Source organism: Equus przewalskii, chromosome 31 (assembly GCF_037783145.1).
Source record: "Equus przewalskii isolate Varuska chromosome 31, EquPr2, whole genome shotgun sequence".
In the NCBI taxonomy this organism is placed as follows: domain Eukaryota; kingdom Metazoa; phylum Chordata; class Mammalia; order Perissodactyla; family Equidae; genus Equus; species Equus przewalskii.
This window is the reverse complement of record NC_091861.1, coordinates 7,085,879-7,108,225: the sequence shown is the minus strand read 5'-3', so window position 1 is coordinate 7,108,225 and position 22,347 is coordinate 7,085,879. Positions and strand designations below refer to the sequence as shown.

Sequence of the window (22,347 nt, the reverse complement as noted above, 5' to 3'; positions counted from 1 at the left end):
AGAATATACAGCTATACACTGGGGCTTTGGGGAAGGAAAAAAAAAGAGAGAGAGAGGAAGAGTGGCAACAGATGTTAGCTCAGGGTGACTCTTTCCCAGTAAAAAAAAAAGAAAGAAAACAATGCACCATTTTACATTCCCACCAGCAGTATATGAGGGTTCCAATTTCTCCACATCCTTGCCAACACATTGAATTATCTTGGCACTCTTGTCAAAAATCAATTGACCATAAATATGAGGGTTGATTTCCAGACTCTCAATTCTATTCCTCGGTCTATGTGTATATCCTTATGCCAGTACCACACTGTCTTGATCACTGTAGATTTTTAGAATGTTTTGAAAGCAGGAAGTGTCAGTCCTCCAACTTTGTTCTTCTGTTTTCAAGAATGTCTTGGCTATTCTGGGTCCCTCCGTTTCCATATAAATATTAGGATAAGCTTGTCAATTTCTGCAAAGAAGCCAGCTGGGATTTTGATAGAGATTGTATTGGATGTGATCAATTTGGGATGTATTGACATCTTAACAATGTTAAGTCCATGAACATGGAATGTCTTTCCATTTATTTAGGTCTTCTTTAAGTTTTCTCAATACTGTTATGTGGTTTTCAATCAACAAGTTTCGCACTTCTTTTGTTAAATGTATTCCTATTTAATTCTTTTTGATGCTATTGTAAATGGAATTGTTTTTTAAAGTTTATTTTCAGATTGTTCATTGCAAGTGTATAGAAATACAATTGAACTTTGTATATCGATCTTATATCCTTCAATCTCACTGAACTCATTTATTAGTTCAAATAGTTTGTTTAGTGGATTCCTTAGGATCTTCTGTTGACAAGATCATGCCATCTGTGAATAGAGAGAGTTCTCCTTTTTCCTTTCCAACATGGAAGGTATTTTTGTGTGAGGTAGGTCTGCTAGCAACAGATTTCTTTCCTTTTTAACTGAGGATGTTTTTACTTCACTCTCATTTCTCAAAGATAGTTTTGCTGGATATAAGATTCTGGGTTGAGAGTTTTTTCCCTTGCATCACTATGAACGTGTCATACCACCACCTCTAGCCTCCATTGTTTCTGATGAGAAGTCAGCTATGGTCTTACGAAGTTCCCTCACACACGACAAGTCATTTTTCTTTTGCTTCTTTCAAAATTTTCTCTTTGTCTTTGTCTTCCAGCATTTTTACTATGAGATATCTGGGTGTGAGTCTCTTTGTGTTTATGCTACTTAGAATTTGTTGAGCTTCTTGGATGTGTGAATTAGTGTTTTTCATCAAATTTTAGAAGTTTTCAGCCATATATCTTCCAATGTCTTTTTCTGCTTCTTTCTCTCTCCTCTCCTTTTGGTACTCCCATTATATGTATGTTGGTGCACTTAATGGTGTCCCAAATTTCCCAGTCTGATCCAGCCTCTGGCCCCCTACAGAAGCACAGGTCTTGGAAACTAAAGCCTGAACAGACCTCCAAATCACAAATCTCTAATGCTTTTCCTCAAAGATGCCAGGTGTTTGGTGGCACAAGACCCCTGAGAGTCACAGTGCCCACCTCCAGCCAGAGGAGCCACACACCCCTGGGCCTCAGCTGGGTGGGGGGAGGGCCTGGTGGAAGACTGCAAGTGGATTCTAAGAGGAGAATGTTGAGGAGCATCTCTCATTCTGTTTTATGGGGTCCAACAAAACTCCTACTAATGAGCCTGGCGCTTCACCTTTAAGGGGCAGCCTGTCCAGCCCTCAGCCAGCATTCAGTGAAACCAGGCCCCCAGAACCTTGCCCTGGACCCCTCCTCTCGCCTCCTTTGCTCCTCTGCTTCTTGACCCCACATTGTTCAAAGTCCTACTCACTCTGTGGTCAGTTCCCCTGTTACTGACTTCCCACTCCTCTGGGGACCTAGGTCACACTTGTTCCTTCCGATCACACCTCGGGCCACCACCTGACTGGTCTCCAGCACAGGCCCTCAGGGTGGTTGCTGGGGTTCTCCAGTCTGGAATGAGATTCAGATGTCTGGGGTATGGGCTTCAAGGAGCACCATTCACAGGAAATCCAGTGGAATCACACCCTCGGGGCTGTGTGAGGAGGGCCCTGCTGGATTCCAGGGCTTCTGTTCTGCTTGGAAGTGCAAGGGGCTCCCTCCTTCATGGTCCTAGGAGTCTGAGGTTATCCCCATACCATAGGGGAGGAAACTGATGTTCAAGACCACACAGGTCAGGCTGGCGGCATCCACCCGCTATGCCACACGACTATGTAGTTCTTCTCAACCCGGCCGGTGAAACAAGAAGGCTCGTGAATGTGGGTGGGTGAGTCAGGTGGCTTCTCCGTGACTCCTCGAGCCTTCTCGCCTTCCCATTAGCCCAGCTGTTGTCCTCAGGGGCCACCTGCAACACCATGTGCCCCTCACAGAAACCCTGAGGGGTCCTCAGCTCCTTGCAGGACCCCTTCATGGGACGGGCAGTGAGGAAAAGGTGGCAACATTCAGATATGATGCCTTCAATCTCATTTTTAAAAAAATGAAACTAAAAAACCCAGGCTGTTCATCTAAAGGTCTTCAAGAGAATCTGCTGAGATAGAAGGACGGTAGTTCTGCTGCAGAGGACAGAGGTTACTGCAGAGGAGCGGAACTTTAGTTGGAAAGGGGAAAACAAAATATGGTCGCCATGCAGTGGTTTGAAATACATACTTGGCTACAGCCTGTGACAAATTGTGCTGCATTAAATACTTATTGATTTTATTAATTTTTTCATATGGGGGTACCTAAGCAGGGTATAAAACTCGAAGTAACCAAAGGACACACTGTAGGGGGAGCACATCCCCTCCCACTGAGGCCCCCACAGCTCCCCCCGCTGGAAGCATGTGTTGTCAGAGAATCCAGGCAATATCAAACAGATAGGGTATCAACCTGGCTGTTTTCCAATCAACAATGTATTTGGGAGCGTGTTCCTTCTCATCACTGGCAGAGCTGTTCCATTCTTTGCAACAGTGGCATTGGAATGGACGTATTTATCCAGTCCCCACCATGGCAGGTAGCGCTGTTCTGGGACAAACATCCGTGTTCCCACATCATTTGACATATGGGCTCTGGTATCTGTAAACACTCACCGAGGTAGTTTTGCTGAGTCAGCAGGTATGTGCTTTACAAAGTTGGAATATTTATCGTGAAGTTGTCCTCCATAAAATTGGCATTGCTTTTTAACGAGCTGACTTATTTATGAGTTGATACATTATTCATTACCAGTCCTTATTTCATATAGTTATAGCATTGATGGATAGTTCAATTTTCCTTAATAAACACACTTTGCCAAGGATTGGGAGCTCCCCAAGTAGCAAGTCACTGCCCCTGGCCAAGCCCAGACAGCTGTTGTGACACTGACAAGGGCACTGTCAGGGCTCCCAACATCGCCCCTGCCCGCTGGGAACACAGGTTGTGGCAGGCCTTCTAAGTTTTGTTTTTCCATCCACGCAGCTAACATTTCTCAGGCCCTGGAGCGGAGGACGCCAGGATGGCCATGACTCTGACCCTCCCGCAGTTAACAGACATTCATCACAGTGTGCAATGAACACACCAAGGGCGTGGCTCAGGGGCTCCGGAGGGGGCACCCACCTTTGCCAGGAGGGCTCCAGATGATTTGGTCACAAAGGTAGTGACGAAAACCAAATACTTACACATGTCCATATTTCTGATGATAAAAGCAAATTATGCTTGTTGGGAAAATTTCCAATTAACAGAAAACTGCAAGGAAAGAAATAAAACCCACTGTTGATCCCATCACTCAAAAAGCCACTGTTGGGTCAGGCCGGGTGGCATAGTGGTCAGGTTCATGTGCTCTACTTTGGCGGCCTGGGCTTCGCAGGTTCAGATCCCGGGTGTGGACCTAGCACTGCTCGTCCAGCCACGCTGTGGCAGCCTCCCACATAAAATAGAGGAAGACAGGCACGGATGTTAGCTCATCAACAATCCTCCTCAAGCGAAAAAGAGGAGGATTGGCAACAGATGTTAGCTCAGGGCCAATCTTCCTCACACACACACACACAAAGTCACTGTTAATAATTTGATGTTTTTCTTTTAACTCTCAAGAGTTGGGACTAAATTATAGTACAATTCTGAATGCTGCTTTCTCATTTCACTGATCTGGCCAGGCTTCTCCCTGCCCCGGCCTCCCTGGGAAAGCCTGTTCTTCTATCTCGATGCCTCTGGAAGTGTTGTTTCCGCCAGGTCCTTGCTCTTGAACCCAGGCCAGGTGTCCAGCTGCCCCTGCACATCTCCATGTGGATGTCCCACAGGTGCCTCTGACTCAACTCACCATCTCCCCCCCTCGCCCTCCCGCCCCAGCCTTGCTTCTCCTCCCATCTGTCCCCCTTGGGGGTGGAGCCACCTGTCCCGTCTTCCCGCCTGTCATTTTCAGGCATCCCAGGACCCGCCCTCCCCCAGCCACGTGGAAGGGCGCCCACACCACCTCTCCCACATCTGGCAGCCCACGGTCAGCACTCTCCTCTGCCTTAGCCTGACCTCCTCCTCACAAGTCGCCTCCTGGCCTCCCCCCCTCCCTCCAAGCCAGGGGTGGCCAGAGCCATCCCGGCATCTGCAAATGTGACCTCGTCCCACTCTGGCGTGAGAGCCCCCAAAGACAGCTGCTTGTCACTGGGAGAAAGTCCACGTGCCTCACCGTGGCTCACCAGACTGTGACTGCACCTTGCCCACCCCCCAGCCCCAACCCCACCGCAGCTCCGCTCAGACCCTTTGCTCCAGCCGCCTGGAGCCACTGCTGACCGTGCCATGTGCCTCCATGGCTTTGCGCGTTCTGCTCCTCGGCCCCCCAACCCCCCCCCCCCGCCCCCGGCTTCCGAATAATTCACCCTTAGCTTCTAATCTGACCTCAGGTGGCACCTCCTCTGCAAAGCCTCTCTCTCCCTGGTGGCCTTCCTGTCCCTCTCCTGGGTCGGGTGCCCTCCTCTGTGCCCGCCTGGACCCCCGTGTTAACCCCAACATGGCACTCTTCACACTGCATTGCACGTGCCTGCTGACCTGTCCACCTCCACGCCATGCCTCACGCCTGAGTTCAAATCTTGGCTTTGGTATTTACCGGCAGTGCAACCTTGGTCAAATAACTTAACCTCTCTGAGCATCAATCTTATAATTTATACAACACAGGTAACAACACTAGCAGGACCTACCTCAACGGGTTGGTGGAAGGATGAAATGAGGCAATGTGGGTACTGTGCTCACCACCATTCCCCGCACACAGTGAGCCCCCGGGGACGCTGGTGGTTGGTGATTCCTCCATCACTGCCATGGCTATTGTGTCCTTGTCAAGGCTGGGAGGAGCCATGAAAGGAAGGGAGCTTTCTTTTCCCCAGGGCATTCCTGGGGGGCAGGAGAGGAGGCTGAGCATCGCCGAGCGTCCGGGCTTGGGAACCTGTTAAGGGCACGAGCTCCGGGACCCATCTCCCTTTCCTGCAGGTGCCTTGTAATGCACACGGCCGGCCAGCAGGGGGCAGGCTCCGCGGGCGGGGCCTCGCTGCCGGCAGCCGCGTTGATTTCACTCCAGCACGTGTGCTCAGAACGCATGACTAAAATTGGGCATTTTTTCCTGTTGAAATAAAGCAGGGCTGCTGTCGACAGCAAATTGTCTCAGTAAGATACTGTTCGTCCACAATTTGCAGAAACTATTTTTAAAATAACCCAAATACGTGTCGCCACATTGAAAAACCACAGAAATTAGCCTTGCACTTTTTCTCCCCCGAAACCGCTTTACACATTCTGAATTTTGTGTCCTCCCAAAATTCCTACGTTGAAAAGCCCTAACCTGACCCCAGTGTGACTGTATTGAGATGAGGTCTGTGATTTTTTTTTTTCTTTTTAACCAGAAGAAATCTTTATTCTCCAGCAGGTACACACTTCTCTCCCATCCCTGGTCCTCAGGGCCACACTCATCTGCGTCACCCCTCAGCAGTGCATCTCCCTTTTTCTGACACATAATTGGGGGAGCCTCAAGACCGGATCTTTCTTCAGACACAAGAGGCCTCGCACTCAGTTCCTTCACAGATCCGTTAGAAACCAGGATTCCTGTGTTTCTTGTACAGCTATGTGACAGAGGCCCGGCACTCGAGCTGTGTCTGGGGGAAAGGCGGGCAGAGGTCGTGGGCCGGATGGCTCGATAAAGGTTACGTGGGGTCTGAAGGGTGGGGCCTTCATCTGAGACGGCTGATGCTGTTATCAGAAGGGGGAGAGACTTCGGAGCTCTCTCGGCCAAGTGAGGGGGCAGGGAGAAGACGGCCGGCGGCAGGCCCAGAGGAGAGCCCTTGCCCGAGCCCAACCCTGCCAGACCTTCGTCTCGGACTCCCAGCCTCCAGAACCGTGAGAAGATAAATGTCCGCTGTGGAAGCCGCCCAGCCTGTGGCATCTTGTTATGGCGGCCCCAGCAGACGGAGACAGGCACCTCTTCAGGGAAAGCTCGTCCCTTCTTATATTATGATTGTTGTTCCTGTTCGCTGGAACTAGTTATTTTCTTGTTAAAAAAAAAAATACCTCAAGCCCCCACATCTTGCTAAAGTGTGAAATCCCTTTCCTCGCTCTGCATTTCTATTCCCTTCCTCGCTTCTCTGTTGGATCTGCCATCTCAGGCCTGGAGCGGGACACAGCTGTCACAATAAAGAGAGAAAAATGACGCGCACACTGCCTCTTGGTGTTTGCGAGAACCGGGATCCGTTTTCTGTTCCCCGGTGGAAGGGCGTGTGAGCCAGCCCGTGAACTGGCAAGTGAACCTGGTCTGCACAGTCTGTCGGGGGCCCAGGGGAGCAGCTGTGAATCCGACTGTCTGTGTGTCACGGTGCTCTGGGGGAGAGAGGCTGCGTGGGCCGCACTTCCCCACAGGGTCACGCCGGGCCGAGAACAAACAGGGCCTGCCAGAGAGCTCTGATCCCGGAGCTCAGCCTGGGCTGGCTGGACATCGGGACCCAACTGTCAGTCTCGGGGACTGGAGCCAAGGCCTGGCCTCGGCAGGTCAGCTCCTGTCCCCAAGAGGGAGCCGAGCTTGGGATCAACATTCCCAGGGCCTGGGCAGGTTTATAGTCAGCAAAACCAGGACTCAAGGCTTGACTACAGGCCGTCCCAGAAGTCCTGTGACACAGCCCGGTGCTGGGACAAACTCTGCTGGTCGGGAGACTTCAGTCATGCAGGGTCACATAAAGATCTTGAGCTTACCAGCTGTGTGATCTTAGATAAGTTACTCACCCTCTCTGTGCCTCTGCTTTCTTATGGACAAAATGGAGTTAACCAAGCTCATCTCATGGAATTTTTATAAGAATGATATCACTTAGCCTTAGATCAACTGGTGTGGCCTGATGGGTAGTAATCTTTGCCAGTGCCGCAGTACACAGAGGCAGGGCGGAGGGCTTTTCTGTAAGGGGCCGCATGGTGAATCTCTTGGGCTTTGCAGCCGTTCAGTCTCCTGCAACCCCTCAACTCTGGCGTTTGAAGAGGAAAGCAGCCCCAGGCAGTACAGAAAGGGACAGGCGTGGTTGTTTCTAGGGAAGCCCTGTTTACCCACAAGGGGGCCGGAGTTCTGAGAAGCCGGCTCAGAGGGCTGGATGGCTCAGGGAGGGAGGCAGGGGTCAGTGGGTCTCTGACGCACGCAGACGCCAGCAGTGAGAGAGGCAGGGACCCGAGTCCGTGATGTCTTAAGCCAAGGCCCATATGCCACCTGGGGGTCGATCAGGGGCTGTGGGCGCTGTCGCGGAGGCCCTGAGTTTGTACATAAAGTTGTCTGTGTATATGCATACGGGCGTTTTCTGGGAAGAGGCTTCATATCCCCTCTAAATTATCTGAGGCGTCTGTGGTCCCCAGAAGGTGAAACACCACTGTGTGGAGCTAAGTGACTCCCCAGACTTCAGCGAAGACCCCTCGAGACCTTGGGGCCCTAACAGATGTGGGGAGGAGGTCCCAGGCCTGACCTGGCCACAGCTGCTGAGAGGCGGGCATGGTCTCCTGGCAGCACCCCCCTCCCCCCCCCCCGCCCCCCGCTAGAGGCCTTCCTCTTTATCGCTCCTTCTCAAACTGGTTCAAGGAGGTCGTCCTGCTCGGCCCTGGACAGCCGAGCCTTCCCAGCCAACCCACTGGGGACCCCCAGGGAGCTCCATTCTTTTTAGCTTCTCTCCCCTCCCCAGACCTGGCAGAAGTGGGGGCAGTTTGGTGTGGCCCCAGCTTCCCGCCCAATTGGGTAAGGGGGCGAGGCCCTCAGTCAGGGAAACGCAAGGGGCAGAAAGGAGGACTGGCCAGAGGGCAGGGGACCGTATGGGCACTGCCCTGCCGGTATTTACTGGGAAAGGTCTGATCAAGCTTAGTTCATGCAGCAATGGCTTGTGCTACCCCCATGGTCATGGAGCTCCATTCCCTCTGCCACAACCACACTGACCCACTAGGGGACGGGCGCTTGTGCACAGGCTGCTGGAGAGGCTGGCGGTGCTCCCCGAGAGATGACGCCCTATGGGCAGGTGACCAGTGGGATGCAGAGCAGGAAGGAGTCGGCATGTCCATCCCCATCCCTGCCCCCCAGGTCTGCCCTCAACACGAGTGCACGGGCCTCTCTGATGCTTCCCCTCGAGTCTGCATAGCTGTCATCCCTGCCTCGCCTCCCCCACCCCTGCCCCTGGGATGGCTCTCCCCTGGGAAGTGTTAGGAACCCAGGCTAAGGCAGTCAGTGCCAGAAGTGGCCCTGGAAGGCAATAGGGGACTGACCCTCAGGTTTCCCAGGATGCAGGACTGTCCTGGGACGGTTGGTCACCCTGGAAAGCACATCCCAGGGTGGGACTTTGAAGTTGGACTGCCAGCCTGTCTGGAGGTAGTAGGGGGCTCCGTTGCTGGGGATGTAAGGTGGCCGCATGGGTTACCACGCTTCCACCCGTGGTACGTGGCACGAGGTACAGGTGGGACCTGGGGCCTGGGGCCTGGGGCCTGGGGCATGCCTCCGTCGGTGGTCTCAGGCTTGTGAGCTGACGGTTCTGGAAGGAACCGCAGTTTTCCGCTGCAGCAGCCGATGTCAGTCTTCTGGGGTCTGTGCCGACAACACTGCCTGAGACCTGAGAGGCCACTGTGGCCCTCTGGTTGGGGGGGAGGGCCTGCAGAGTCCATGAGATGAAACAGTTTGGGCCCAAATCCATCTCGCAGTGAGCCGGGGAGCCACAGAGCATCCTGGGGTCATTTCCTGGTTCCCAGACATATCACTGGGACTGGTCTGGCCTGCAGCTGACAGGAAAGTGAAGGAGCCAAGGACCTGAACGCTGGTCTCCCCGTACGCACTCGGGGTCAGCCTTGGGGGGAGGCTTACTTGCTACTGTTCTGTCAGAACCCAGCATGAGGAAGCGAAGGCCAAGGCCAGGGAGCAGCAGGACAAAGACCGTGAGCAAGGCGGCCCCTTGATCACAGGACCAGCCCTCAGAAGCCATCAGGCTGCAGCCACCGGTCGGGGTGGTGGTGAAGGAGGCAGCATCAAGGGAACTTTTCTTGCCTCCTGTTGTGAAAGGTCTGTACCAGGGGGAGAATCGCCTGGATCCAAGGTTACACAGGCACGGGCTGAGTGGACCCCAGGGCTCTGGGCCACCGGGAAGCCCAGGCAGGAAGGAGCTCGGGCACACCTGCGTGGGCACTGGGTGGGGCCCATGGGGCCAGTGGCTGCTGCACTAGTGGGAACAGGACACAGATGGGCGAATTGGAAGTGAGCGCAGTTCCCATGTGGTGACCGGGCCGGCCCCCAGGCAGCAGGGCCAGGAGGTGCAGAGGCCCTGTGGCTTTTCTGTCCTTTGGTCCTATAACTTTCCAGAATGATAAAGAAAGGGTGCACACCGCCCCCCTTACAGAGTTCTGAGCTCTGAAAAGGAAGCCCCCAGCTGCCCAGCGCTGGGAGAGGTCTGGAGAAGGCCCGGCTCCCAGCCCGCCTCCTCGGCCCACTGGCCACGCAGCTGTTCGTGAGCCCCCAGACCCTCGCTGGACAGCGACCAGGTGCCAAGCCGGGTGCTTCGCGCCGGGACCAGGCTCAAGACAAGACAAGCTCTCCGCCCTCCGGATGCTCCTCAGAAGGAGGAACACAGAAGGGGTTTTGCAACCAGGCAAACTCTGGATCTGGATCCCTGCTCCCCCTCACCACTCAGGCCAAAGTGTCTGAGCTTTCTAAGCCTCAGTTTCCCCATCTGTAAAATGGACACTATCCAGCCTAGTTCGTGGAGTTGATAGGAGGGGATAAGAGGGGCGTAGAGATGTGACCGCCCAGCGCCCTGCACAGAGCCAGGCTCCAGAGGCACCCGCTGCACGGGGCTCCCCAGCCCGCGATGTGGGGGCACCCCTCTGCGGCCGTTCCACGTCCTAAGCTACCATGAGAAGGTAGACCACACACCAGTTTTGAAGAATGTTTTAAACCCTTGGCAGATTAAAGTGTTATCAACCTGGCCCCCATTCCCCAGGGCCCCAACGCGATCTTCCAGCTTCCTAAGCCCCCCACCCCTCCAGCCCTCGGACATTCCCGGAAGGCGGGGTCGGAAGGAGCACACTGCAGACGGGCCACGGTCTACAGCGTCTTTATTCAGGACGGGGCAGGGCCGCTGCAGTCGGCTCCACAGGCACCGCGCGCAGGGCTTCGTAACAGTTCAGTTTCCCCAAGGTGTTGTGGGGAGAGGGGTGCAGGGGGAGGGAGGACCCTCTGGGGAGTCCGCTCCCCCAGCAAAAGGCACTAGCAGGGGCGAGCACCTGCTTCTTCCCAAGCAAAGGGCCTGGGTTATATACACGCGGGGGGACCGGACGCAGAGGATCTCAAAGCTAAATACAGCTCAGGGTGGAGAGAGTCCATGGTGGGAGGGGGGGTGGGGGGGGCAGGGCTGCGTCCAGGCTCTCTCCACCAAGCGGGAAAAGCAGCTCAGAAAGCAAGCAAAGCTTGAAAGGAAAAACAGAATCCAGCCTCTCAGTCTTAGTGTTTTGTGCAATTTAAAAAAACCGACAAAATAAATATAACTTAAAAACTTCTTACATGACACTAAAGGCAAGTCTGGGACAAGCAGTTCAGAAACCTTCCTCGAATGCTAAGCAGTGCTGAAACACCAAGAACCTCCCCCCGGGGGGCCCGCAAGGATACGGCAGGAAGGGTGCCCAGTGGCCCGTACGCAGGTGCACACAGCCTGTCCCCCTCTCCTGGCACTTGCACAGCCGGGACCCAAGGAGTGCCTGCCTGGACCAGGACTGGGTGGGGAAAGTCTTTCAGACCCCTGGGCAGGGGGTTCTGGGAAATTCCCTTCCAGGATCCATCTATGCCACTAGGACAAGCAGAAGAATGAGTAGAGAAAGCAGGTATGGACGAGGAGAACCAGCACGCAAATACCAAAACCCCCAACCCCCTGTACTAGAATAGCCCTAAGAAGATTCCGCTGCCACGTCTATAATGTAACCCAAGGCAGAGTATTGCCAATATGAGGCCCCATGGGCCTCCTTTAATAAACAAATCATTTGCACCTTAGCACATTGTTTGCAAACAACTGCTGTCTGCTTAAAGTGCATGGAAAGTTTGTTCTCTGAAGTAGGTTAAGCTGGTCCCTGTATTTTTGTTCATACCATTAAGCTGCTTTCGCAAGCTTTTTGCATAGCTAGAATGAGGGTAACTTTTGGCCAGCCCACAGTTGTAGAATCTCTACGTCTGAATTAATGACGCCCCTTCCCCACGGTAGCTGAAGCCAGGACCACCGAGATCCCTTCTAACCCACCAGGGACTACAGCTCTGACACCCGAGCTGGCTCTGGGGCTCCTGCCTTCCAGGATCACGTGCTGTCATAAGGTCTCTGGTGCTCAGCCAGGGTGGGGCGTGACCTTTAGCAAGTCAGCCCACACAGGAGCTCACCACTGTTTTGAACAAGAGCCAGGAAGTTTAAAAGTGATTTCCTTTTTTAAAATCTGTACTTATACATCCTCATGTGTCCCACCCTCCACCCCCACCAACCGTCACTCACCCAGAATGAAAGGGGAAACGTACATGTCACATGGGAGAGTCAACAGTTCCCCCAGAGACCCTGGGGTGACGGGGGCGGCCCAGGAAGCCCTCTCTCTGGACTGGTCCCCCCAGGCACACACACCCGGGTACAGACTACTGCCCCATGTCCCCAAGGCAGCTCCCTGCGAAGCCACTGGCCCCAGTGCCTGCTGGCCCCGGGCCAGCCAGAGCCCCTCAACTCTCAGAGCTCCTGCACCACCAGCAGCGGAGGAGGGGACCTGGGCCACAGCTCCAAAAGGCCACAGAGCCAGAGTTTTGTTCTTAAAAAGTCTGAAAGGCGAATTTTACATTCTTCTCAATAATGGAGACTTACTTGCTTTACAATTAACATAAGGGTAACAATTGGTTCCCCAGGAATCTTCAAGCCACCTAGAGACTCCTGGGAGAGATGCCCAGAACAACCCTGGCATCCACACATACCCCAGAAGCTGCCCACACCACTTCTGGGAAACGCGGGGCTCAGGCCTTCAGGCTGTAAGACTAATTTCAGGGGGAAAAAAATGATGCCGGTAAACATCCTCCTGCCTCCGCCCTGCCCGGCGCTGGCCTAAAGCGCTGCCCCGTAAGTACAGGGACACTGGACCCCATGAAAGAGCCCCAGGGCTGCAAGCAGGGCCACGGATGGGCAGCAGGGAGGTGGGGAGGGGGGCATGGGAGGAACACCCTCTGTGAGGTCCATCTTTCTCCCCCTGGGTCTTCTGCAGGGGCTCCCTGTGCCCTGGCCCACTCCTACCCAGCCCCCTGGACCTCGCCACAGCAAGGCAGGGGGTGGGAGGCACAAGGGGCTCTGGGGGCTGGCTGGCACCCCCGGAAGCTGGGGTTTGCAGAGCAGCCCTCGGAATTCATGCGCCATAATCACAGATGGAGGAACGTAGCCCCTGCCTGCCTGCCTGCCCCACCCCCCAGGAAGGGCTACATCAGAGAGCACAGCCAAGTCGGCTCCTGGGTCTGGCCCAAAGCTGGAGGGTTTCAATACCGGATGGGTGGGGTGCCTGCTTTAGCAGGCCTCCAAAGGCCACCACGGCATCTCTGGGAGTCCCTGTGCTGCTAAGCAAAGGGCACTTTATTCACAGATGGCATGCGGCTCCCATGGTTTTGTGCCCCAACTACCAGGCACCTTTTGAAACAAGGGAGCTCTTACAGCCCTCGCCCCTGGGAGGATGGGGCAGGATCACGCTGTGCTTGGCAGCAGCGCTACCAGAAGCAGCCACCAGGGGGCAGCAGGCCCCCACGGGCCCCAAGGCCACCTGTTCATCCCTCCATGTCTGGGGCCACTGACCCCTGCCCGCAGGCTGCCGGGCCTGGGGTCGGGGCATTTCTCTTCTAGCTGGAGATGCTATTTACAAAGAGAAGTGGAAGCCCAGGCTCCAAGCCCTTCAATTAGGAAACCCACCAAAAACCTCATCGCATCTCCTCTGCTACAAAGTATCTTGTAGTGCCATTCGGGAGGGTCAGTTCGGAGTGGGGGGCACCCAGGGAGAAGTAAAGGACACATTCAGGAGAGGGAGCACAGGCAGAGAGGCGGCGGCCAGGGCAGCGGCGAGGGGGGACACAGGGTGGCCTCAGGGCTGCGGGGCATCCGAGCACATTTCTGTCAGGATGTCGATGAGGTTGTTCAGGCCCGAGAGGTAGCCGTCCTCCCGGTTCCCTTCCTGCCAGGGGACATCGTGCTGCAGGGTCTGGCCCTCCGGCAGGGGTGTGGTTTTCCCAAAGTCGATCATCCACACCTTGGCCTGTTCCTTCTTGTCGTGGATGAAGAGCAGCGAGCTGCCGATGACCTGGAGGGGAACAGGGAGATGAGGGGGGGGCCCGGCTGGAGCCTCCCGACCCCGCCCTCCACAGCGAGGAGACTTGGAAAAGCCTGAGGCCTGAATGAAATCGGGAGAGGTCTGCTCAGGCGGGGCCCAGAGCCCGCAACTCCATCCCCCATGCTCACTCGGACAGCAAAGCCCGCCTGAAAGTGGCCAGGCCAGGGGCAGAGGACATGGCATTCCAGAGCAATGACCACCCTGTGTGTGGGCAGTGACAGGAGGATGTCCAGGACGGCAGAAGTCCCCAGCTCCGACCCACACACTTTCTGCTATTTCAGACCTCAGCTAAGCCTTGGGGCCTTAGCCCTCCCCTCCCTGACACCCTGAGTAATTGCTCATGTGAAAGGCGGGGGCGCCACAGAGCTCCCACACTCTGTACCCAAGGGGCAGAGGAAAGAACCCTGTCCAGATGCACACAGCACCCCCAGGAGGGCAGGCAGTGGGGCCCAGATCGCCCCCCATGCTGGCCGCAGAATCCCCTGCGAATCCTGGGCAGACAGGGCCTCTGAGGCTGGTCCCTGCCTATGGTTTCCCCCGGGGACAGTGGGCACCAAAGAGCCCTCCAGAACACATCCTCCAAACCCTCCCCTGGGTCACCCACGTGGGGGCAGCAGGAGACAAGGGGTGCTGGGAGAGGTTGACAGGTCATCATGGTTCCCGGAGCCTGGAGCTGGCCAGGGAACGCCCCCAGGAAATGCGAAGCCGGGAAAAGGGGCTGCCCCCTCTCAGGTGGGAAATGACAGAAGCCCCAGCTAAGCTGGTTTCCTTCTAGACCTGAAGTTCACCAGTGAGCTCCAGGAAGAGAACAGCAAAACCATGCGTCAAGAATTAACAGTACAGGTGCTGAAGAAGGGAAGCCAGGGCTGTGAGACAAAGCCCGGGCTGCCGGGGGAGCGTGGCGGGGAGGCAGAGGGGTCTCTCCGTCCAGAACAGGAGGTCACAGGCGGCTCTGCGGCCTGAAGTCCTTCCAGGCTCGGCCCCCAGGATCGGGCAGGCAGGCAGGCTGGAGCCGAGGGAGGCCCTGGCAGGCTGGACAGGACCTTCCATCAAGCTGGGAACACAGAGGCCCCAGGAGGAGCCCAGGACCCGGGACGCGGGGCTTCAGCGAGGCCAAGGGAAGACAAGGGCATTCCAAGAAGAGCCAGACCAGCACAGCCACTCAGGACACAGCCCGGCCAAGTGAGCCTGCCCTCTGCCCGCCCATCAGGGCCACCACATAGAGTGGGACAGGGCCACCCTGGCCAGGGGCAAATTGGGGATAAAATCCAAGGGCAAGGCCGGTGTCCACCTGGAGGAAGCGCCGGCCGCGTAACCTGCACAGAGGTGCTGGCCCACCGCCCTCTGGGCACGCTCCCTGGCCCAGAGCCCCAGGGCCCCTGTCCCCAGCTCCTTGGGCGGGATCCACGGCCCTCTCTGTGGGCCGGGCTCAGCTGAGGCTCCCTCCATGCAAGATCCTGGAGCAGCTGCACTTAAGAAGGAGCTGAAAGGAGTGGTGGGATTCCTGCTTCACAGGCCCCCGGCCACAGCAGCCATGTCTGTGTGCACGTGTGTGTGTGCACGCATGCATGTGCGGCTGGGGACCCTGGACTGCCTGATGTCAGGATCTTTAAACTCCTCACGGGAAGCGCTGACAATGCGCAAATCCCCTCTCAGGTGTCTCGGCTCCTTGTCTGCTGCCTCCTGTCTCTGCAGACGAGGGCAGAGCAGGTGGAAGTTTCCAGGCCTGCTACGTTGGGGGCTACCTGAAGACCTGACCCCCTCTTGAAGGTCTTGGGTGGTGATGAGGGGTTACCTGGCTACTCTAGCAAAGTAACTCAAAGTAACTCCGCTCAAAGTTTCCCTAAGACCCTTGGGTGTGTGGGACGGAAGTCCTGCCACGCCCCCTGCGATAGACAAGCCTCAGTGGCGGGACGGACAGGGTTATGACCACAGCTCTCAGGCAGGATGGCCCCATGTGGTCATCCCACGGGCCTGGCACAGATGAGTTACATCGTGGTCCCTCCACGTAGCTGAGGGGCCTCTGGCCACGGTCATCCTGAAAACACCTCCGGGCTTCTGGAGCAAGCCGGTCTGTCAGCGTGGGAGCCTGCAGACACACCCGAAGGTGACGGCCAACCACACAGAGCACGTTGTTGTCTGCTCAAGGACAAAAGCCAGTACATACCTCGTGGCATTTGAAGAAGGGAGAGACTTCCAGGGTGGCCCGGATGGCCTTCAGCCGGTCCCGGTAGGCGACCTGAGAAAGGAAAGGTGACCAGATTTTTAAACACTTGAGGGCAGGGGGTGGATCGTAAGCCCCGTTTGGCCCACGGGAGTCACCGAGTGTCAAAGTGGGAGGGACCTTACACCCTGCTCATCTATTCCAACCTCCTCGTCTAGAAATGCAGGCGCGGAGGCCCAGAGGAGGCGGGGCAGCCGGGCTCCTGGGCCCACGCTCCCTCCACCGGGCACAAGCAGGAGGTGCGGGCGGGCAGGTGCCCAACAGCCATGTGGCCTCCAGGAGCTCCTCGCACGAGGGTGCAGTTTATTCTGGAAAGCCGGCTGTGTCAAGGCCGAGGCTGAAGAGCCGGTTGCCATGGCAGCTTCCTGAATACCAACTTCAGTGCCCTGACGTTTGAAAGGACAGGGAAGGGGAGCCACAAACATCCCTGCCAGTGGCCTCCCCACAGAGCCCTTCAGCCCGGCTGAGCTGTGCCGGCCCTGGCGCCATGGGCGGCCTGCAGCACGGGCACACGTGGTCCCTCAGTGCCCACCGGCACCAGGAGTGCCCCTCTCGTCTCGGCCTTACTGAGGGCTGGAACCTCCCGGGAGGTGACCCAGGAACCAGGCGCAGGCCATGGAAGAGCGGGGTGCATGCCCATGACTGAAGCCTCGGCGCTGGCCAGGAGCCAGGGAAGTCTCCTGGCTGGAAAAGGAGGGAGGAGACCCTGTTCCAGCCGGTGCTGAGTCGCCCCGGGGAAAGGCCGTCTGGGCCCACCCCTGCCCGCGCTGCAGCCCTGGGAGCCTGTTGGGGAGAAGGGGCCTCTCACGGGTGCTACAAGGCCCACGTCCGGGGTATGCCCGGATCTCTGACTGTCACAGGGAGCCCTGCCTCGGCTGGGAGGGTGGGGTCCTGATGCCGGGGGTCAGAGCATCTGCCCAGCCTGCCTATTGCTGTAGCCATGAATGTGAATCACTTAGTCGCCAACTTGTGCCACCTGCACCCAGGCTCAGAAAGCTGTCGGTGCTCACTGGGGAGGGCGATGGGACCCCCACGCACCCTTCCCTCCTCAGCCTCACAGCCTGGGAGAGGCCCAGCCAGGCTGGCTGGGGAGGCACCGGGAGCGCAGGGACCAGCGGGGCTGCCGGCCGGCCCACGCGGGGCAGATCGAGCTCCGCCCTTTCCTAGCTGTGTGTCCTTGACCTCTCAGCTTCCTCTTCTGTAAAATGGGGACAAGAATGTCCACCCAGAGGGCTGCGTGAGGATCTGACGAGCATGAGCACGATCCTTAGCAGGCAGCAGATGCCACAGAAATGCAGCAGCGGAAAGGACCGCTCTTAACAGGATGGAAGAGGTTTCTGGGAGCTGTGTGGCTGATGGCCGAGGGGCAGAGGGTATGGGTGGCCACTGAGCAGGGCTGATGACCACGTCACCTTCCTCCTCACCCACCAGCAGAAGCTGGGGGCCAGGACTGTCTGTGTGGGCACCAAGGCCGGGATCTCCAGAGAGGACACAGTTTGCCCTGCTCGAGAGGCTGTGCGCTGGCTCCTGCAGGGGCCCTGACTCACCAGGACGTTGCGGTTTCCTTTAGTGAATTCTCTGAAGGCCTCAGTGACCTGCTCCCGCGTTTTGGTCTTCTTGAAGTCCCGGTTCACAGAGCCATCTTCCTTCTGAGAGGGAGAAAGACAGCCCGGCCCAAGACAGGGTCAGCAGAGGGCCAGGGGCAGGTACCACGCTCATCCACCCAGCGGTCCGAGAAAGCCGCTCTGAGCCCAGGCCTGACCCCTGGGCAGCAGGTGCCCACCTGTGGCGCGAGGAGGCAGGAATAGCAGAGGGCGGCCTGTCCTGGGCTCTGACTGAGAACAAGGAGGGCCATCAGTGCCCCGGGCAGAGTGAAGACAAGGGGAAAGGCCTGGAGGCATGAGGGGCGCTTGGGCCAAGAATGGAGGAGCTCCTGAGTGTGAGCAGCAAGGGATGAAGGAGGTGGACGGGCCTCGGCTGCCACTCCAGGGCCTGGGCTCTGGAACCACAGTGCCCGAAGGTCCCTACCGTCCAAGGCACCCTCCCTGGCCAGTCAGGAGAGGCGCTCCCCACCCCAAGTCCAGCTCGAGTCCCTCTGTAAGTTAAAGTCTCAGTGCAGGTTCCCTGAAAGCCAGGACGTGACACTGGTCCGCCCTGTGTCAGAGATCGTTCCATCTTCTTAGCCTGGCTCTATGTCTGTTCCAAGCTGTTCCGGGACAGCACAGAGGGCTCAGCTCGTCCAGGAGGGAATCTGTTCTTTAAGGACAAAGGGTGAGCAAGGATGGCCCCAGCAGGAGCCCCCACCCATGGGTCTGTGCCCCACCAGCTCAGAGGTTAGTTAAAGCACTGTAGCTGCCTCTGAAAGAACAGGGGTGACCCTGGGGCAGAAGGAGAGAGCCAAGGGGTGGCAGGTGACCCCTCTCGGGCTGAGCCTTTCCCACAGGGCCTCGTTAGCGGCGTTTCCCAGACAAGGGATGGGAGGGCAGGTTGAGCGCTGACACAGACAGCTGGCTCCTCTCAGAGCTGGTGGCCCTGAGCCCGAGAAGACAGACTGTGGGCTGTCCCTGAGCTGACAGTGGACAGAGACCAGACATCAGTGTGAGAGGAGAGGTAAAAGGAAGGGTGGACGGTTTCAAACAGATAAAGGGGGGAAATGAGCATCGGGGGAGCAGGATGAGTGTTATCATTGCATCTTGTCTGAGGGCTGGATGCAAAAAAGAGACAAGCTGGTTTCAGAAGACAGGGAAGGGGTGAATGGCTTTCTCAGCCCTGAGCTTGCGAGCAGCTGTCCCGAGAGAAGGTGGGCGCTCTCCCCTACACTGCCGTCGGCAGCGAGGCACCGCCAACCAAGATGCCGTCTGCCTGGGGCTGCGGGAACCTACCCAGCTCAGCCTGCTCCAGAGTCTGGGCTCCTGGCCGCCCATCCCCGACTCCAGGGCTGGACAGTGTGGGCCAAGAAGGCACAGAGAATGGACAGCAAGAACGCTCAGGAACTGCTCTGCAGGGACAGCTGTCTGAGACCCTGAGGGGCTGGCGCCTCACAGCCCTGCTCCCCGGAGGAGCCCTGTCTGAGCCTGCCCTTCCCATCTAAGGGCAAGGAGGTGTAGGATCCGGATGCAGACAGGGCCTACTTAGGCCCTTCTTGGGAGACTGGAGAGGACAGAAAAGAGAATGAGTGGCCGGGAAGTCGGGGCAGCCTCACAGAGGTATTTGGTGACACAGGAGTGGTGCTCAGTCCTGCCTGCCCGAGCAGAGCAAGAGTCCCAGCTCACACGTCAAAGGCAGCCAATGTGCCCCCTCCCCTGCCCGCATCTCACGGCCAGGCTGCAGTTTTCAGGTCCCGGGTAGAACAGGCCAGCTCCCCTCACTGGCACCCGGGGAGCAAGCTGGCTCCTGCGTGCTGCTTGGTGCCAGCATAGTCTGGGCTAAGTGTAGAGTCCTTGGCAGAGGGCTGACCGCTGGGCAGGGCTAGAAGCCACTCCGCTCAGAGGTCGCAGCCCCGACGTGGCCATCCCACCTGCACCCAGACTGAGGAGCAGGCCTGTTTCCCTTATGTCTGGCCTCAGCCTCTGCAGGGGCCAAACAGCAGCCAGGACCCTGGGGTGAATGTCAGCAGAGCCCGAGTGCCGGTTCCTTCCCACCAGGGAGCCAGGGGCCCAGGCAGCCTCAGACCACACCTGGCTGGGCTCACCTTGATGCCCTCGATCCTGAACCCGAGGGTGGCGGTGGAGCTGATGGTCTCCCTCCACTGCATGTACCGCGGCTTGGTGACAGCCCGCTGGGCCTTCTCCTCCTCGGTCGGGGCCTCAGGGTCCACGTCAATCATCTTCTGGTACATGTCCTTCCGGAGGCTGGGTTTCTTGCGGGCCTTGGTGAGCTCCTCCTCCAGGTACGTCCTGTGTGGGAGGGGAGGCGACATGAGGGCCGTTGGCTGGACCGCGGCTCACTGGTGCCTTGCCTGAGGGCCACAGTCAGCTTAGTCAAGACCCACTCATCCAAGATGGGCTCACGCTCCGCTCACGCCGGCGCCAGCTCCTGATGGAGGACAACGGGGCGGGCGTGCTGGATGGGAGCCGCTTCATTCCACGCCCCCCGAGGAGGCAGCCTGACAGCCCGAGGAGCTCTTCCTTCTGGGGGGACCCTCACAGGGCCAGCAGGGGAGGGACGAAGGAGGCAGGGCCGCTTGTCCTGCTGCCCCTCCCCTCATCCTTGCTGGGGTGAGGGTGGGAGAGGGGGTAGGGGCAGGGTCCACTCAGGGCCCCAGCTGTCCCCGCTTGGTTGCCTGGACCCCTCCACAAAGCGAGGGCTTCCAAAGCCCATACCTGTGTGGGTGCCCCCACCCCACCCCTCTCCCCAGTTCTCAGGCAGCCTGAAGGGTTAAGCCGGCCCTTAGAGGGCTCTGGCTCTCCAAAGGGGGGCAATATCTAGTACAAAAGTCAGGCGGGAGGGTGCCTCTGAAAGGGCCACAGTGCTGGCGGGAGAAGCCCAGGACCGGGAGGGGGAGTCTGGGGGCTCCTTGGCCTCTGTCCTAAGCGGAGATGCGCCGGCTCATCCTGCCCCATGGGCAACAGGCCTCAGGCCAGCCCACGCCTCCTCTGACCTGAGCCCCAGCCCGAAGAGCGTGAGAAAACACAGCCGACTATGTTGCTCGCTGTCCCGGTTGAACCCCTGGCCCCGGGCAGCTTCCCTCACACCCGTCACCAAGCTAAGCTGCGTGAGTGCCCCCTGCTGCACACACGAGTATACTGCACAGCACCCACGCACGCCCTCCCCCTTCCCTGCTCCCTTTTAAATCCCCTCCTTCCCCACACCAGGCTCAGCTGCCGCCCGTGACCCTTCACGCAACAGAAATCTCAGCGTCAGCCACAGTAAAGGGAAGTCTTTGCCCCTGGCCCCACATGAGTGGCAGCTGCCCATGAGGCCCCCACTCTCCACGGGCCTCACTCCACCACTTCCCACCGCACCTTCTCCAAGCTGCTGGTTTGGGACCCAGAACAGATGGAACGTCAAATCCATGACGTCTTTCAAAAGTAAGTTTTCAGAAACCACTCTATCAATTGACGTAAGAAAAAAACCCAAACCCTTGGGTGTGAACTTGCACCTGGTCATGAAGGACCTTCCAGGAGGTGATGAAGACTGAGAATGTCCACCAGCCCTTGGTTGTGCAATCGCACATGCACCCATGCACACGCACCCGTGCACACACACTGCTGTGTGTGCAGAGCTGGGTCAGTGATGACGAGAGCTTCTAGGCAGAGCCGTGATGCAGATACTTCTGCACGGAGTCATGCTGACGTCTGCCGCACTGGCCCGCACATGCGCGCGTGTGTGCATGTATGTGTGTGGCTGGGGCAGGCGCTGGCCATCCAAATGCTCCCAGTGCACTGCGGGGGCCTGCACTTCTGCAAAGAGCCCTGAGTAGCTCCATCAACAGGAAGCAGGCCCCCTTGTCAAATCCCTTCTCACGGGGGCCTTACTCCACACACAGGGCCCCGCAGCTCATCTGGGCCGTCACTCACCCCCTGGAGACGAAAGGGGCTGGGCAGAGATGCCCACAAGGGTCGCCAGCCTCCCCACTGCCCTGACCCGCTGGCCCCCCCAGCCCCAAGGGAAGGTCAAACCTCCATCTCACAGCACAGGGCTGCTGGGGGAAACAGCAACTCAGGACTAAGTAAGGGGCGTCTGCCTCTCAGGAAGGAAGAAAGTCCAGGGGCCAGCGGGTGACACACCAAAGCCACCTGCAGCTTCCAAAAGGGCAGAGGGGCTGGAGACCGGCTCTGGGGTCCACCTGCCAGCCCCTGGTCCGGATGTCAGGAAGACACTTCTGACTCTCAGCGCCAGGTCATATAACACACAGATTTACAGGATCAGATCTAAGAAAACTCCCCAGGGCAGAGTGAGCGTGTGTCCACGTGGAACTGGGGTCCCAAGATGCCCCTAGTTCAGGACACCACGGGTGCCTGCATCCCCTTTTCCTTAGGGGAGAGTGTGGCCGGGGCTCGGTTTGCTCCTCAGCTCTTCCACCACCATGACAAGTCCGTGACAAGTCTCAATCCCCGATGCCCAGGACTCCGTGTCCGTGGTGGCCCAGGGCTCCAGCCTCCTCCCTCTGGCAAGCACGGGCCACACTCTGGTGACGGCCATGGACTGCTGGTCTCGGAAGAGGCTCTGAGGGGAAGGGTTTTGGAACAACCCAATTGAGAAAATGCAGGGACCCACAGAGCCCCTCTGGAAGCGCGGGGCTGCATCCAGGCTGGATCTGTAGTTGGAGGCCTGGTGCAGATGCGAGCTGTGCCGCTACCCAGCC

The 22,347-nt window shown here is 57.6% G+C and overlaps 1 protein-coding gene across 1 annotated transcript in view; it reads right to left on the bottom strand.

Moving 5' to 3' along the window:
• Positions 1–10,535: 10,535 nt before the first annotated feature.
• Positions 10,536–22,347, bottom strand: part of ITPKB (inositol-trisphosphate 3-kinase B) — a 96,112-nt gene continuing 84,300 nt past the window's right edge. The window contains exons 4-7 of the mRNA XM_008540700.2: positions 19,732–19,936; positions 17,588–17,689; positions 15,984–16,055; positions 10,536–13,786 (exon numbers count right to left, since the gene is read on the bottom strand). Coding sequence (XP_008538922.2) covers positions 13,571–13,786; positions 15,984–16,055; positions 17,588–17,689; positions 19,732–19,936 — 595 coding nt within the window. The 3' untranslated portion in view covers positions 10,536–13,570. The remainder of the gene's footprint in view (positions 13,787–15,983; positions 16,056–17,587; positions 17,690–19,731; positions 19,937–22,347) is intronic.